The sequence below is a fragment of the Falco biarmicus genome, chromosome Z (genome assembly GCF_023638135.1).
Source record: "Falco biarmicus isolate bFalBia1 chromosome Z, bFalBia1.pri, whole genome shotgun sequence".
Taxonomy (NCBI): domain Eukaryota; kingdom Metazoa; phylum Chordata; class Aves; order Falconiformes; family Falconidae; genus Falco; species Falco biarmicus.
In genome coordinates, this window is record NC_079311.1 from 33,515,320 (window position 1) to 33,533,488 (window position 18,169).

At 45.7% G+C, this 18,169-nt stretch overlaps 1 protein-coding gene across 1 annotated transcript; it reads left to right on the forward strand.

Annotated features, from left to right (window-relative positions):
• Nucleotides 1-3,913: 3,913 nt before the first annotated feature.
• TAL2 (TAL bHLH transcription factor 2) lies at nucleotides 3,914-15,712 on the forward strand. The gene is made up of 2 exons (XM_056325660.1): nucleotides 3,914-4,034; nucleotides 12,456-15,712. The coding sequence occupies exon 2, from the start codon at nucleotides 12,466-12,468 to the stop codon at nucleotides 12,817-12,819; it is 354 nt and encodes a 117-aa protein (XP_056181635.1). The 5' UTR covers nucleotides 3,914-4,034; nucleotides 12,456-12,465; the 3' UTR covers nucleotides 12,820-15,712.
• Nucleotides 15,713-18,169: the final 2,457 nt, after the last annotated feature.

An 18,169-nucleotide genomic window follows, 5' to 3' on the forward strand; every position in this document is an offset into this window, starting at 1 on the left:
TTCACACTTTGCAACAACCCACATGTTCTTGATTTCTTCAAAGTGGCCATCTCTCACACCACCTGCTTTTCAGAGCTACACGCGTAAATGCTGTTGCATAAATGACTGACCATGCAGGGAGTTCGTTGGTTCATCCAGGTCAAACTGTTACCAGTATCTGTGGTGCTGAGGCAAGCTGATGAGCTGACCAAAGTGTGGCTCTTCAGAAAGTGATTGCACTGAATGTGAGTTCAGCACTGCATGGTGGGTGGACATGCTGGGTATGATAGCAGAAATCCCAAGGAAGTCCATACCTGTTGTCCTCTTTGGCCTCAGTTCTTACCCATGAGAGGGCTGAGACTACATTTTCTTTTCTTTCCCTGCTTTTGTTTCATCAAACTTGCCAAGGAATGCCTCTCTGCTAGGAAGAATGTGTACCTGCCTGGCAGAGTGGGCCTGCATTTCAGCAGGGGCCCACCAGCACTGCTGCAGTAAAACAGAGGTTTCTGCATCTGCAGACACAACAGCTGTATGTCCCCATTTACCCCGTTTGCACTCGCAGTGTTGCCCACCCCCCTCTCGTCATTGGTGCTGTAAGGGCACTGGGACTCTGCTTTCTGAGAGAAGCATCAGAGGAGGGAAAATGGCCATTGCATCAGCAAACAGGCTAATATCAACAGCAGTCCAGAGGCAGAGTGCAAGTTACAAAATATATTCTGTCTCCCCTTGACTTCTCATGAACTGATGGGTGGCTGCTAAAAACCAGACCCATTGCAAGTAAGGAATTGCCCTTGCAAGGACTCCAAGGAGAACTAACAGGATGGATCCTGGCAGAAAATTTTGTGAGGAAGAGCATTCCTAGGCTGCAATATCGTTTTCACTGGTCTTGTTGCCCTCTCCTTGCCCCTTGCTGAGCGATACTATACTGGCACCTATGGATTGCTCTAGGGAGAGGTAATCCCAGGACTGCAGTAATATATTGACAATGTATTTCCCCTGCTGTCATGTCACTTCCAAGTATGGATAGGAAGCTGAATGGGATTGGTGTGGTTCATTGGTGCCAATTAATCACAGTTCAATAGGAAGCTTAATAAAGAGACAGTGAAGCAGACCCTCATGTATGACTCCTTCTGAGCAATCTGACAGGGTGGAAAAGACCCTTAAAGTTGGCATAGAAGTCAGAACCTCTATGCCATCCCACCAGTACTCCCAATGACTTGACACCAACACGAGTTTGGCACCTGGGACCTCCTGCCCAGGTCTGGACAATGGGTTGCAGCATGTCCCAACAGTGCATGAAAAAGTGCCACTGTGCTTGCAGCAGCCTCAGAGTTTTGCTGGGTGGCCTCTCAAAGGAGGAAACAAGCTGGGGCTGCAGGGAGCCAGGGGACGGTGGGCAGCAGAAGAGCAAGGGGAAGGGCAGGACCTCCCAGGGGCTGTGGGTTGCACAGCCTCAGCTGGGCTGCCACAGAGGTGTTCAGGAGGAGTAATTCCCTCATACAGCAAGAGGGAGACGAGGAGACCTTGGGATGTGGCAGAAACGCTAAAGAGATACGGTGGCGGCTTTTCTGAAGTACATGGGAGGGGGCTAGGATGTCCCTTTTTCTCATGTGAGGTTTCCTGCCATGAACCTGCCTCTGGAGAGGGCACGTATCTGACAGCACAGGAGCAGGATCCAGCTCTCTTGCATGGATATGTGAACGAGAGTGAATAGCAGCCCACCCAGTCCCTCGCCCTGCAAGGTCAGACACTTTCCTGGCTGTATATTTTATAGTGCTTCATCTGGCCAGGTTTGAAAGCCCCAGGCAGTGAAGTATCCAAGCAGCTAGAGATAAAGAACTTCAGCTCCCTCCCCTTTCTGGACGGCAGTCGCCCTTCTCTACCACTGCCTGCTGGCTGGAGCATCTCTGGGCAGATTTTTGGCAAATAATGGGCTGGAGGAAGTAACAGGGAGGAGGGGCACTCTGCAACTTTCCAATGTAAATTACATGGAAATCAGGCTTCTGTGAGGCCAAAGGCCCCTCTGGAATTAGGCCTTTAGTTAACATAACACTTGTGCTAAATGAAGCGGTTGACACAGCTTTCAGGCTGTAGTGCCGCTGTTAATTTACCGTGTGAAAGGGCTGAATGTTCAGTTGGGCTCGGCAGGGGAACAACTTGCCCCGGCGGGGACCTGAGGTTCGCTCTCTCCAGATAGCGGCCACGTCATTCCACCGCTGGGCTGTTAATATTTATGGGGAGAATCTTGTTAACTGAAACATCCACGGTGCTTTAAAAACCCTGGTAGGTGAGCCCTACCTAGCCCACTTGCTGTTTTGCCTGATGTGTCTGGGTAAGAGCTGAGCTTTCTTGGGGCTTGCCGGTGGAAAGTAGTGGTGTGCTTAACGGTGCTTTATCCTGGATGCAGGCATTTTCCTGCACCATGACTCCAGTGGGATGATTAGCTGGGGCTTTTCCTTCCCCATCCCTTCTTCCCCTTGAGTATCCTGATGCTCCCAGTGTGTAAGTAGGTATCTTGCTCTTGTTCTCCCTGTTTACTCTTTTCTCCACCCAAAGCAAACTCCCAGCACCTAATGGAGAAGTGGGTGGGGGTGCAGATGAGGTCATATGGGTCTGAAAGACTTTGTGTGTTTGTAACAAAGCTATGCCCTTGTTGGCTTGTGCCTGGGGCAATTTCATGACTACTTTCATGGAATCATGGAATCACAGAATCATAGAATAGTTTGGGTTGGAAGGGACCTCCAAAAACCACCTAGTCCAACCCCCTTGCAATAAGCAGTGGCACCTTCAACTAGACCAGGTTGCTCAGAGCCCCATCCAAGCTGAATTTGAATGCTTCCAGGGATGGAGCACCTACCACCTCTATGGGCAACCTGTTCCAGTGTTTCACCTATGAGTAGAGTTGTTACCCAGGGAGAAGATGAGGCTGGATGGACCAGTCTCTGTCATGGACACGTGTGTGCTCCAGTGATGGAGATGGTGTTAGTCTACAATTTTTGTTCTTTGCAGTCAGATGTCAGCTTGCTTGCCTGTTGTCCCTGTGCTGAGAGGAAGTTTTGGGGCCACCCCAGCAGTATGGAAAGAAGTGCCTATTTCACCAACCCTGTATTCTAGCTAAAGGGGTATGGAGCTGGCTCATCTTTCCTGTAAAAGCATGCATTAAACTTGTCTTTAGTGCAATGCATGGGCCCTGAAGGGCAAGCTGGTAGACATGTGAATTCACACCTGCAGCTGCCTGTTGTCACACAGACTCCGGCCTCTGCCAGCACAGAGCTTGGGGCAGTGCTGAGACTTCAGCAGCTGTAGCTGTCTTCCAGGCTGCAGAAGGTGCTAGCCCTGACTGAGTGAAAGGGAGCTTTCACCAAAAAAAGTAGTGCAGGACCGATTTGCCTGCTTGTGGTCACCATCACAACCTCACTGCACTTACTGTCAGAGCAGAGAGGGAACTTCGCACTTAGAAATATAATAAATGCATCAGTACTGAGTCACATTAAAGCTGGCTTTTGAATGAGCGCTGCGTCTCTTCTTCTGGAAACATTTACAAGCTCAGAGCTGAATAAATAAATAAATAAATAAATAAATAAATAAATAAACGAAAAACCGAACCAAAAAAAAAAAAAGAAGAAAAAAACAGGAGAAAAATTAGATTCTTGCCACAAGCAGCTTCCATCCTTTCCCATAAAGCACGCTTGACCTTGCCAGAGCTGCTCCAATGCTAGTAAGCACTGTCTCAGCTACAGACCTATATCAGCCCCAGAGAAGGGCAGAGAGAGTTTGGTGGGAAGAGAAAAGGCAGGATAGAGAGAATCTCCTGGGAGATGCAAAACAAGCTCCCTGGATTGCTAGGACTAGTGGTGACACGCGCCAGACAAAGGACCTGCTACTCTATAAATGAGGCAGCCAGGACCACTGCTAGGCTGACTCCAGTGAGAGCGAGCTCTGTGGCCAGGCACTGCAAAAGCAGTCAAAAAAAGAAAAGTAGGAAGCATCCGATTTTGCTGTCTGTTTGCCTGCTGACCACGTTTCAAGAGGCGCAAGCACCTGTGAACAGAAAAGTAAGTGACAACGGCCTCTTCTCTTTACAGTGTTGCCTCCCCTCTTTTGGGCTTTTCTTTCAACTTTCTTAAGAATGCCAAAGTTTTCTCTTGGAGCAGGGAACATCCTTAAAAAAAGGAATTTCTGCAATAGCCTTTTATCATCCACTGGATTTTTATTTCTTATCATAGCACCTCCGGATCTTGTCACCAAGAAGTTAGGAGTAAGGCATCTGATCTGACAAAATTACACAAATGGCCACTTAGAAGGTGGCTGGCTGACTGCCTTCAGTCAAGCAAAGTAACTGTTATTGCCCTGTTTTTGTGCCTGGACTTTTCAAATTCTTAATACCCGCAGAGACTCAGTGAATCAGACCTCATGCAAGGAGAAATTATTATTTCCTTTTACTACTTTTGAAAGAAATGTTGATGCTTAGATGTGGAGCGAACATGTGATTCTAAAATCACTGTTCCTACTTTTCCTAGATTTTCTTACATCATAATCACACACTAGGCAAACTCATTTATAGCACTGCAAAGTGCTGTGAATCAGAGTTATCGCACTGGTGCAAAATGGTTACACAAAGCATCATAGATTCTCTGAGTTTAGAACTAAAACTTAACAGAATTCTCTAATAGTGTTTGATATTTAAAACAAATGATTTGCAAAAGTACAGATGATCATGCGTTCAGTAGCCTTTACTGTTTGCTTATGCACTAGACTGTGTGGGAAGCCTTTGACAGTGTAAACAGGTAAATGTGTAAAGAAACAGTTTTAAATTCCAGTCCTCACATATTTAAAAATATCCCCACTACTTCATTGGACATCTGTCTTACAAATGATGTGCATGTAAAGTACACAGGCGTTTGAATTTAGCTCAGTTCATAGTTCACTTAGGAGAAAAAGCTTAGCAATTTTATTAATTTTATTTCTGTCAGTAAATATTAATAACTCTCAGATTTTTCAAAACCTTTTGAAACAGCCAATATAAAACATGTTTATATTTCCATGGGTAGCCTTCTGCATAAAGCTATATTTGCCTGAGAAAGTTAATAAAGAACAAAGCAAGTATTTTTCTGAAGTAGGTGTCTATATCCTTCCTTATTTCCACATAACAGTATAGGATGATATCTGATTTTTAGAACCTTTTTCCACCATGTGTTTCTGTATTATTTCTCAAAAGATAACTAAAATAAATGCAGCTTGTTTTAACTGCCTGTTTACATAAACCATTAAATTAGTCGTGATATGAACAGATGACCCAAGAAATCAAGTGCTCGCAGAGTCAGCATGCCAGGTAGAAGGCTTCAGGACTAAGTGCAGCTGCCCATGAGAGTGTGGTTGAGACAGGGATGATCTTCATGCTGATCTTTCTATCAGGCATAGCCCCACAGACGTTAGCAGCGTGACATTTAGGGGAAAGCAGGATTGTAGTCCTTGTCTCGTAGTGGTTTGTATCACACTTTTGGAAGTTATGATTTGTTGTGTTGGTTACATTTCTGGATGTTTATAGTGACCTCTAGTCTTATGCACAGCAGACCCAACCCAGTTCCCGGGGTGATGCCATGCTGGTCAGCAGACTGGTTTTAACTTGTGTTTGGTAGGAAGACAGGGCACTGCACGCTGCTAACAGGATGCTGTCAAACGTTCAGTCTTGCTTTTGCTGAAGTCACAGAGAGATTTGCTATCAGCCTCAGAGCAGACCTGGGCAAAATGCAAAAGCAAATATTCTCTGGGGGTCATATCCAAACATAATACAAGATCTGCCTTCCTACTGATGCAAATGTCCCTTCTCTGCTCCCAACAACTCATGTAACAGCATGAGCCGCTGAGACTGGTCTTTCCCAAATTGTAAGATATGCAGCATCTAGTCTCCCCTCCTTCACATAACAGACTCTCAGTAACGAGGATGTGGTCTTTCCTACATATGCCTGCAAGCCAAGGAATTTAAAGCAAACGGACATGTTTCTGCTAGCAACAGCTACTGCCTCATAGTGGCAGGTGTAGAGAGAGGGATGCAGGAGGGAGAGCTGTGATGAGATGTGAGCAAGTATCTGTGTGGAACAAGGTTTTGCACACTGGGTCTGGAAAAAACAAGTCCTTGAAGAACTCCCAGAAGATCACCAGGCTGTTTTTCTTGTCCGTGTTAACCCTGAAGCACAGAGATAGTGTCTGTATGTAGTATTTTGGAAGCTAATTTGGCCGAGACTGTTTCTAAAGGAAATCCACTGGAACTGTAGTTCAGACACAAAAGGGCCTTACTGGAAAAGGGACTAGGAGGACAGAGAAGTGCTTTTCCAAGGAAGACTCTCAGATCTTCTTGCACAGAAAATAACACAAGTGCAAATTTAGTGAAGAAAGGCTAAACCTTCTAGCAGAGTGTTCCTTTCTCAGCTTTGCAAGTTGTCATGTCCATGCCAATACACTAGAACTCTATTTAGCAAAAAACCTGTTGCAGCCCATGAAGGGGTCATTTGTTTTGCACTGAGCTCTAGTATAATTAGAATTTACTGCAAAGGAACACCAAAAGCTCTGACAAGAGGGGAGCCAGGGCAAAAATCCCCACCCACCAGCCACTCATCATCACTATTGGTAAGTTCTTAACCACACATTTTGTGTCCTCCCAAATGCCTGCTGGGTGGCAGCCCATTGCTTCACACACCTACTTGTCCCGAGGAAGCCTTAGGGGGCATGATGCCAGGGTGTCCAGGTTAAGAAGTCTGCAGGCTAGGCTGATTTCTCCGAAAGCAGCAAGCTCTCTGCCCTGCTGAAGGTCTGCACCCTCTAGGAGGGTAACCCGATTACAAAGCTAAGCAACCCAGGGGCAACACAGGGCCAGGTGAAAAACCTGCCTTTTGAAACTGTGATCACATATAGACTAGCATCCCCAAACATGAAGGCTGACTTAAGCTTCACACCTTTACACAGCTGCTTTTGAAGGCTCCAGCGATCTCCTTTTTCTAAAGGTTCAACAAGAGCACAGCATAGCTGTAGAGGGTTTCTGTAAATGCTTCCCTTAGGAGGGCTCCCAGAAGCAGAGATTCCACTATGTGCATTTTGTCCCAGATTTACTGACTATAAAAAAGGTAAATCACTCTGTCAGTGCTGACTGGCTTTTATAGCGTTTTTGCTGCTCTGCTATACTTTGTACCATGGTATGATTGTCAGGTAACACTCCCAAAAGGCACATGAGGCAGTGAAAGGAGCCCTTGTTTACTTCTGAAGTAGCTCCTCTTCCCACATCTTATTTGAAACAATATGAAGTTCATTGCTGATGTTGGGAATTGCCCCATGAGAGCTGGGAGAGGATTTTCTCTTTCATTACACACATGCAGCACCTACCAATGCTAAGCAAGGCTGGGCCACTGCCTGCTGGTGGCTGCTCTAACACAAACAGAAATGCTTTCCTTTCCACAAACCTTATAGCTGAGACAAACTAATTACAGGCATGAGGGACAGGGATGTGGAGACAAAAAAAAGGAATCTGCCTGAGGCAAAGGCACAGCAGAAATGAGGACAGAAGTTCAATTGCCTGATTGCCAGCCCAGCATTTGGCTCATCACACTGTGCTCTCTGTGTCCTTGTCCACCAGTGCACCAGTGGGATTTCAGGTGGGAGGCACTTGGGGCGGGGGCGGGGCGGTAGTGCTGAGATACAGGGAGGTGGTGATGGAGAGAGGAGGCTGAGGAAAGCTGGGACTGAAGATTCCATACCTAGAGGTGTGCTGCTCCTCTTGCAAGCCATCAAGCTGGGATGCAATGTCCCCTCTCTTCCTTCCCCTCCCAACCCAAAGGAAGTCCTTGCAATCTAAGCAACTGTGCAGCAAACAGAGCATAGTGCAGCTGCACAGAGATTGAGTTTATTCCTTCTAGAGGGTGGGGAAACAAAATAAAATCATATGTTATGGATAGGCAGTGTAATGTCTTGTGGCATCTGTGCTCAATCTTGTCCTCTGCACATCGCTGAGTCCCATGCTCCGAGGCTCGCATCAAACTAGGGGGGGAAACAATGAGCTGCTTCTTTTTCCTCTTCTCCAGATCACAGCCATGCAAAGTGAACAAAGCACGGTAGCGCAGAGCGATAGCTGGGGAATCTTCGCTTCTTGCAGTAGATCAGGCTCACAAGCACCTGCCTGATATAGGAAACAGGCACCATCTGCTCTTCTGTTGCCATTTACTTAAGTGCTGAGGGGACTTCATACAATCCAAAACGATATGTTAAATAACCAGTTTTAGCGGGCACTGGGTTGCCCCCCTGGAGTAACGGTGTGGCACTCCAGGTTTACTAGAAGCACTCCAGTTCTTGCTGGCAGCAGGCATCTGCTGTCTGATTAAGATTTGCAGGAGTAGGTCTCCAGTGGCCAGTTTCAACATGGATTTAACTTCACTGAGGTCAAAGGTATAGCTTGAGGGAGGAACTTTCTCATCCAAGATCTTTATTTAATAGCAGTCTGCTAATTATGACTGAGTGCTGGGGTCCTGGTGAGTCCCCTGTCAGCCCTCAGACATTAACCGCTGGGTTGGGGGCCATTTGCTGGGGAATGTCCTAGCGGAGATGGTGCTTTGTGCCTAAGCTGCTCTGCTGCTGCCGCCTGAATTGCCTGGATTTTGCATAGAGAAGCTGTGAGAACTGCAGCTACGAGGGAGAGATTTTCATCTTTTCTGTTGTTTGGTCTTTTGTCTGGTGACACTTGCTGCTGCATTAACCACAACCAGTATTGGGTCATTTGCCCACTGCCCCCCCACCCCCTTTCATATTTTTCAAAGGAGTAGGCAGGGGGATGGAAATAGCTTCAGTTATCTGTTGGCGGGTGGTGGTATTTTGTTTTTTCTCTTTGTAGCTGTTGGAGCAGATTCACTGCTGGGCTGGGGTTATTTCTTTGCACAATTCTCCTTACACACTGCAGATGTGGATCTTAGCTCATGAACTGCACTTCTGGACGTGTCTTCTTGATCTGAGTTAAACTCTGACCTCAGTGGCAACATTTTGCCCTTCAGAGTAATGCCTCCAGTGAAAATGGTGTAACCTTCCAGATTTACCTTCCTGAGAGCAGAATTAATCCTCCGGAATTTAAACTGCTGTCTTTCTGGGTTTCTTTATTGTCAACTAGATGTGGGGCTATTAACCTGTGGTTAGGGAAGGTGACCAGAAAGCACAGAATCCAGGTTAATGCAATTTATCTGTCCATGATATGTACAAATGCATGATTTTTGCATAGATTTAAATTCTACCGGAGGGATATAAGCCACACACAGCAACTAGACAATACATATTTTATACAGTACTTCATAGAAATCTAAAGAATACATTGCTCAGATATGCAGCGTTAGCAAAGACCTGAAGCTGCAAGTAACAGCGTATTGAAAGCTGAGCTTGTGGGGAGAGCTGGAGAGAATGGAGGGAAGAGGAAGAAGAGAATGAGACAAAAGGAATGGAAATGAGATCCCTTGTCAGTAAACTGGTTTAATTTTAACTGGAAGGTGCTGTGGTTAAAGAACTTGAGGGATGTGTAGGTGACTATACAAGAAAAGAAGCTGTGCTGAAACATTACAGTTACTGCAGAATTGGACCAGGTTCCTTTTCCTCTTATGTTTCTAGCTGAATCGCTGAGCACAAAAACAGGAAACTTGTGCCAGTAAAGCCAAAAAGGAGATGGGATTTTAAGATGGAGAGAGTATGGAGGTGGATTACACCTGAAATGAAGCTCCCTGTAAAGCTATCAGCAGAAAAGGAGGCACTGGGAGAGGGAAGGAGCTGCTGTTTGCTGATCTTGAATAAATGTCAGAAATACAAACACTTGTTTTTGAAGTGTAAAGCAGGAGCTGGTCTCGCAAAGGCATCTGTTTGCTAAAGAGAAGAAAGACAAAGAAAGCATGGTGTGAAGGAGTAGGCTGGGGTTATTTTTCCACCAATAATACCACTAACAGGATGAGAAAACATGTTCACAGTGCCAGGGCTGAATGCTAACCTGCTTTCCTGGAGTACTGCGCTGGGGACTGTCTGCAGGAGGAGCAAGAAGGAGCAGACCCCTCTGCTGGTATTCGTAGCTGAGATGTAGACAGGTGCCCAGCAAACCCAGACCCATATGCTAGAATTACAGTGCAGAGACTGAAAGGCCTGCTAAAATACAATGCACCTGACCCATTAGAAGAAACAATGAAGCCCAAATAACTTTCTCTATGTTATAAGAAATAACCCCTTTGTACATCGATAAAATTGTCTTTAAAACCAGGACAAAACAAAAGAAAAGAAAACAAAACCAAACCCCACCAAAAACAGGGGGAAGAGAGAGACCAAGAGAGCAGCAGGTGGCACTCTGAATTTCACATGGGTCCAAGCAGCTGCTTGGACTGTAAAGGCAAATGTTTTGCCTTCAGGAGTGAACGCGTTGCAGTGCAGAGGAGCACTGGAAGACAGGGTTTGAGATGTGGAGCACTGATGTGGCAACATTCTTGCCAAAAAGGTACATGCTAGCTTTCACGTAGATGCAAAGTACCAAGTAGTTTTGTTCCCATAGCACAAACCAAAATCAATGCATGGAGTAGGAGAACAAAACAAAACAAAAAACAAACAAACAAAAAAGAGATACAATTCTCTTTCAGATCGAGCAGTGGGTCTCAAAATAAGTCTACAAAAAATACGCAAGATTCTCAGTAACCTATATGATGAGGCTTTGTTTTTTAAATGAGCCTCTCAGGAAACAAGGACATTTTGATGAGGCAATTTTCTTGTCCCCTGAAGGCAGAGGGGACAACTGGGCCTGACAGTAATTTCAGACTTCTACCAAAATAGACATCTGTTAGCTCTGTAAAGGCTATAGCCGAGCGCAGCTGGCAAGGTATGGGTGGCATGAGCATAGCCACATATACTACACATGGGCACACTTGTATTAGCTGGATCTCTGGCCGAGGTCTCTGAACACAGCTCTGACATAATTTACAACGCTGTAACTGTATTTCCCTGGTGATTTGTAATCAGTGCTGGACTGGAACTTGGAGGAAACTTCCCTGTCTGCCATGCGCGTCTTGTCTCCCTGACAAGGCATCCCAATTAACTTCTGAGACGCAGTGGGATTTTTTTCTTCACCCAGACTATTACCATGGACTTTTGTGAACCCCAAGTGTCTTGCGTGGTGTGAAGCTGCTTCACAAGGACATGGAATCACAGTTGGGCTGTCACCCCAAAAGTTCCTTCTTCTGGGGGTGAAGGGTTATAGCCCCCTGCTCCCCAGTCCCCCGTGGGACTGCTGTAAGGGCAGATTTGCCCATGAATATGAAAAGCTGAGGTTTTCGCATGTGTAAGAAGGTAAGTGGAAACATTTGTCCTTTAGTCTCTTGGCTGCAGGTAGTTTTTCCCTGCTCCAGCTGTCAGTGTGCCATTGGCATAAAAAGCAGCTTCAGAAATGGAAAAGAGTCTCCTGCAGGGCTGTGAGCGAGAAAGGAAGACTCTTTCCAGTGGCAGTGGGAGCAGGGTTAGGGCAACCCCAAGAGCTTTTGGCAACCTTTCTGGTAAATGGCATTTAAAATTACTGTGTGCCCCTCGCACAGTGCTATCCTGTTCCTAGGTCTGCTCCGGGCACTGGGCTCCCTTCGCTGCTCAGCTCTGAGGCAGGGTGGCCAGGTAACACCTATGTAGACATTTTGGCTGGGATGCCTGCACATTTTGTAGGAATCGCACTTTCCCTTTGCAGCCTGCACTCATGGCACTTGTGGCTTGGTCTTGGCAGCTCTCAAAGGCTAAAGCAGAAGCCTGAATGGATCAGACTGAAGAGTGTCAGCCACCAGCAGTGAGCAGTCAGTGTGGGCTAGGAGGGAACCGGTCTGTTGCATCCCTGGAAGTCTCCTGAAATAACCATAATCCCATGTGTCTGCAGTGTTGCCTGTCTGTTCACTGAAGCCCCATGATGAAGGTCCACCTAGCTTAGCTCCAGCCACAAGTTACCAAGCTTGGGCTAGCAGGGAGCAGCCTCCAAGAAGGTGTGAACTGAGGCTGGGAGAGCACGGATCTGTTCTGCCCTTGGCCTGCTTGCCTTTCCCCATAAAATATGCCAGGGTGTTCCTCATGCAGCCTGGTGGGATGTCTAATGCATTGGCTATTGGGAATTCTGCTGCAAGGGAAGTCTCAGGAGCCTGGAGAAGCCTGGCTCGTAGCAACACCAAATGGCTGTATGAGGACATTTAACTCCTTTTGGACTCTGGCATCTGGTTGCAGCTGCAACACTTATGATCGTGGCTGAGAATGGGGACATGACTTCAGGGATTAGGGTTAACCTGTGCAGGACATGCAGGACAAGGGCATCAGCCACAGAGGGCAAAAATGATAAATGTCTTGTGCTACCACTGTCTGCCCGCTGCTGCCCCAGAGGTTACAGTGCCCCCAGAGCAGCAACCTGTGTGAAAGCCAGGGGTAGCCGTTCACTCACAATCTCATTTGCTTTGCAGCACCTTGAGAATGACAAGGAAGATCTTCACCAACACCAGGGAACGATGGAGGCAGCAAAATGTCAACAGTGCCTTTGCCAAGCTGAGGAAACTCATTCCCACCCACCCACCAGACAAAAAACTGAGCAAGAATGAGACACTCCGGTTAGCTATGAGATACATCAACTTCCTTGTCAAGGTCCTGGGAGAGCCAGGCCTGCAGCAAACGGCAGTGGCAGCACGGGGCAGCATCCTGGGGTTCTTTCAGCAAGCCCCACACTTGCAAAGCATGGAAGAGCTGACACTGATTGAAAACTGTGGCATCTCCTCTCCTGGCATGAGCAGCAATATAGTAGAGTGTTGGTCAGAGACCTCATCTACCTAGCAGACAATGAGACATGCAGTCTTGGTGTTAGTCTGATAGTCCCCCTCTTTTTGCAGAATCTATGGGCTGCTCCTCTATGTATTGTGATTATTTATTTATATTTATTACTGTTTTATTTGGTACACATTTTTATTTAATAGGAAAGGAAATCCTTGGTCAGCCAACAACCTGGAAGACCAGACAGTGAACTTGTAGCCTGTGGGACCTTGGAAAGACTTGCTGCTGTCACAGCAGAGTCCAATCCAGGAGGGCTTTCTGCCTTGACCTCTTCCATAAATTAGGCCACAGAAATTCATCCAGTGTTTCTGCCAGGGAAAGAGATTATTCTCCCATGCTGTTTCAAGGAAATACTACTGAGCTCAAGAATTACAACTGCACCACAAAATTTGTCCAAGACGGGCATCTGGCCTCAGTAGTGATTTTGAGACTTTGAGAGATGTGGTATTTGCCACTCCTCCACCAGTGGTTCCAGGGGTTAATTGCACTCACACGTGAGCCTGTGAATCTTATTTCCATCTTCATTATTTTTTGTTGTTGTTCTTTTTTCTAAAAAATACGAGTCCTAGCCCTTGAACTTGCCTACATCTCTCTCCATCAGAATGGAGGGATCCCTAGTGTCAGAGCAAAATGCTATTAAGCAAAATTAAACATTATGTTAAAGCCAAAATGCCAATTAAAATATAAGAAGACATAGTCATAGATGAGTTTCAGTGGGTTCAATAGGCAGAGTAAACCTCCTCTGCAGTGGCAGTGTGCATGTGAAGGAAGCTGGTTAGCTATGCTTCAGCTCCCTTAAAAGCCCATCAAACAGGTTGGTGGCAAAATGTCTTTATTCTTCAACAGCTGTAGTAATGGGGGAGGTCTTGTTTTGGGGCAGAGGTCCCAGGAGAGAGGCTCCAATAACACACTGTGAAAACCTTCATGGAAACACCAGTGAGCAGCGCCCCTTCCAGTGCTTGGGTGCAGAAGCAGCTGGAGCGTGTCTGGGCCTAGCAGAAGGTGCTGAGGATGCACCACTGGTCCACTGTGGTGCCCTTTTGGCACAGGGCTGTGTGCCATGGGTCTTGGGAATCAAGTTCCTGAACAAGCAGCTTTTGCTGCTGTGGGGGGCAGAACCAAGCTGCACATGTCCTTGCTGTCACCTGTAAGACCCTGGTGCTGCAATGCTGGGCTGCGTGCAGGTTGATGACGGCCCTGGGTGGGGTACCAAGACCATGGACAAGACTAGGGGCACGCTGCCTGTGTACTTAACTGACTGTCTTTATGCTCCCTGCTTTTGCCTACTGTAGTTGAGGTTCCTCAATCTGGACATTATTCTAAATGGGCTGATGGAGCAAGGACAAAGAAATTGGTGTAAATGTCTTCCACTTGATTCAGTGGGTCAGTTCCCTGTAAAGAATGCCAGCCACCATGCTGTAGGTGTTTAGATGATGAACAGGATAAAAAGAGTTTTCATGAATGTGACCACTGTGGGTTGCTGCCCACAAATCAATTTAATTTCCTGATTGAGTTATATAACCTGTGTTAGCAAAGGCCTGGACTGCCCATGCAAGTTACGAAGCTTCCTAGAGCAACAGAAAAAGTTCTAAGTAGAACTGCTTCCCGGTCAGACCCTGCTTTCACTGACAAAGGTCCTTTTGATTTCCATGTGGACCAAAGTACATGTCAATGCTTAGAAAAGACAGCTACTCACCACTGGTGAAGCAATGGAGCTCCCATGTGCCAAGGTGTGTCCCTGGTCTGTTTGTCTACTCATGAGACAATGAGTTGCCTTCAGGAAGGAGAGATAGAGTTTGTGCATGTAATATGTACAGTCCTTCTGCATGAGGGGATTTAGCACCCAAAGCTGAGCTGCCTTTAAAGTCGCACCAGCCACCAGGTTCACCAAAGAAGCCAGGGCTGTTCCTGCTAAGTGTATAAAAAGCTGAAAGGGTTCACAGTGATTTCATTGTGTTTCTGAACACTGCTTACCCCTGCATTTCTGAGTTGCCAGTTGCACTGGAGAGCAGCTGAGAGGACACACACTAGGAGTGTTTTGCACAGTTCATGAAATCAGTACTGCTTTCTCCTGCCTCTGCCCACTTTAATGTTACTGAATGGAGTCACAGCTTCTTCTGCATAGCACCTCAAATGTAATGAGCCAAGTCCTCCTCCTAGCTTTCTGTTGACTTGCTGGGAGTTACAGCAGGATAAATCAGTCCAAATAAATTAGAGCACTTACTGGCAAGGTGTGGTGATGCTATTTGGTCTACCAGTCACTTCCTATCATAGGAAACACATGTCACCAAGGCAAGCCACAACATCTTGTGAGCAGAGTTACTGTTCAGGGAAGCAGAAAGAAAAACTGGCATTTTTAAAAGTGATACGCTTGTTATATTTTCTATCTGAAAAAGCTTCCCTTCTTCTTATTGATTTAGTTCATATCAGCACTTTTCTTTGTTCTCCTTTCAATTTAGGAGCTCCCTAATCTCATGTACAGCATATATTTCACTAGATCTACCTACCAAAGACATTTTGTTTTTGTCACGTTTCTTCTGTGTTTTGTGGATTTCTTATCTGTATGATCATGAACAAATAAGGTGTAACTGATCACATTTTGTGCTATATGATGTTATTTAACGTCTAATATATTCCAAATAAATTATTTAAGAAACTAATCTTTGTCTTTTAAAATGTCTCTAAATTTCATTTTACATTTGCATACCACTTGGTAGAGGATACCAAAAACATTACAATGTAATTTCCAGTAGAGGATTGTTCTACTGTTCAGCGCTCAATGCAAGAGTCTTGATGTTAGAAACAACATTTTCATATGATAAAAAATGACAGGAATTCTTTGTTTATTATGATTTCTTACACTTTTGAGTTGAATTGTATTTCAGTCTACATGCTAAGGGGATTTTGACTAGCTCTTGAAACAGCCAGATAAATAAAAGTTCATTGTGCAAACAGGGGTGTGTTTGTCTTCCAAATATTCATAATTAAAAATATTTTAACAACTCTATTTTAAATAGAGAAGTCACCCTAAAGAATTAATTTGGACTCTGATTTGAGTCTATCATTATCTGGACATGTTCAGATAGGGAAAACCTACAGATTTGGACTGGAGTCTAGGTTCAGTTGTAAACATTTACCCAAAGCTGAGGGGAGCTTAGGATGTAAAGCTGCTCTTCCTGGCTAACGCCTGGTGGCAACAATATAATCCCTGATTGACTATAAGGCTGGGAGAGGAAGCACTAGGATGCAGAAGCTGTGAGGAAAAGACGGGAAATCACTGGGGCAGAGGGTGAGTTTGTTTGATGCTTAACTGGATGTCTCGCAGCCCTGACACTGGTCTATGTTACACCAAGAGAGGGTTTTCTGCAAAATATGTGCCTGAGAAAGGTATTGACTCAAGAGATTTTTATATAAAAGTTGTGAAATCAGCCAACGTGAGGTTCAAAATATGCTAAGCAAGGCAATGCCACCTTAGAAAGGATCCTCTGCTTAGAGCAGGTAATGCCAAATTAGTTTGTATGCTCAGGATCATGTGGCAATGCCTCCTCTGAAGTGGGCAGGGTACATCCATGTTAACGTGGTGCCGTGCTGTGAGATAATGGGACCTGTGGCATGGAGATACACCAGGTCACTTGGAGTTGGCTGAGAAAGTCTCATATATATATTGCAGCAGTGGCAAAACTTTTGTATAAAAGACAAAAATGTACCTAGTCTTCAGACCCCTACTGAGTCTCCCAGTTGTAACTAGCAGTGCTGAATAGAGTTGTGTGAATAGCACTTTTTTTCCTATTATAATTTTTTTTGGTGATGATATGGCTGTCAATATTGCAAGGACAACCAGCTTAGGATGTTACTCTTTGTGTAACTTCTCTGTAACTTCTTCGTTACCTCCCGATACAAAAAGGCTTGATGTGAAATTAAAAGATGCATGGCTGCCTCGAACCCACTGTACTCTCAACCTGCACAGAGGGTGTGAGGTGTCCTTCTATGCCTTCGTGATGCAGAAATCCCAGTGGGACATTCCTTTACTTCGGATTTCCAACAGGATCAATGGAAGAATATAGCTCCAAATTTCAGGTCAAATGAGGAATTACTTTCCTCAGAGCCTGGGTGCTGGGAGACAAATGCCACTGTTTAGCTGTCACAGAACCTAAGGGAACTGATGCCAGGAGAGGTGCAATGTACACTGTCCTTAAAAGTAACCCACACATCACCAGGAGCAAGCCTGCTGTGCAGACTGCTGTTCATCACGTCCACTTCTCAGTGTCTCCCTTGTGGCTATGGAGTGTAACTGCAGTTGGATATTTGGGTTGGGTAAGAAAAGAAATATGTTACAACTGTGTCTTGCAAGGACGCTGCAGTCTTTGCATGAATCCCGTGATGGCCAGACTGTGGTTGGAAGAAGGGTAGGTCTGCAGTCAGGGTTTTGGCCTGAGATTCAGTGGATTCAAATCCTTGGCTGATGTGATCATACTGTGCCTAGCACTGGACATTGCACAGCAAAACCCTAGATTGGTATGATGCCTTGTTTTTCCTGCAGTATTGCCCATGCCAAGGAAGACTTTGTAGTGAGGCATGTACTTAGCAGCCTTGTTAGTTGTATGGAGTCTAAATCAGGGAGGAGGAAGGTACAATGAGCATAACAGAGGGAGACTCACAGGATTCCTGAGCCAGCTAAATTAAATGGCAAAACAGAGTTGTTTGGGACACTAAGATCCATCGTAGCATCTTGCTCTGAGCAAGAAGCAGAAGCTGCAGGATCTACGTGTTTCAGAGGCATACTATTCATGAATTTATCTTCCAGTATCAAAGTGGGTCTCACAAATTTCTTTGCTGCTAGGGAATGATATGCATTGGCCATGGCTAAAGTAGTGTGAGCAAGGCAGATCTGACTTTTGTTCTTTGAAGGCTGGGTGATGAAAGGAGGTGGAGAGAATGGGGGACTTAACTACTGACCTGTGGGGCAGGGGTCACTTGGGAGCCAGTCTTAAATCTAAAGGTCATCGACAAAGTGACAGAGTCTAAATCCGTCACTTTTCAGGGGTGCAATTGTATTTTTAACACAGCAGGTGCTGAGAGAATCAGAGGGGAGAAGGTGGGTGGAGGAAGCAGCTCAAGTAAGTATTAGGGTTACAGAAGGCAGCGATTGCCCTGTATCTGGTTGATACATGTATCTATTTGAATTTATTCATTATTGTTCTGTCCATAAGCCACGGGTAGCATTTTCATTACACTACGAGTCGGTCCAGCTCTCCTCTATATGAAAAAGAGTCAGTCTCATCCTATTGTATTCTCCCCCCACCCCCTTCCCATGTGCGCAAACGAATGTACATCCCACCCCTCCACAGCTTGT

Coding starts and splice junctions, on each gene's coding strand:
- TAL2 (XM_056325660.1), top strand. CDS start 12,466: ATGACAAGGAAGATCTTCACCAACACCAGGGAACGATGGAGGCAGCAA.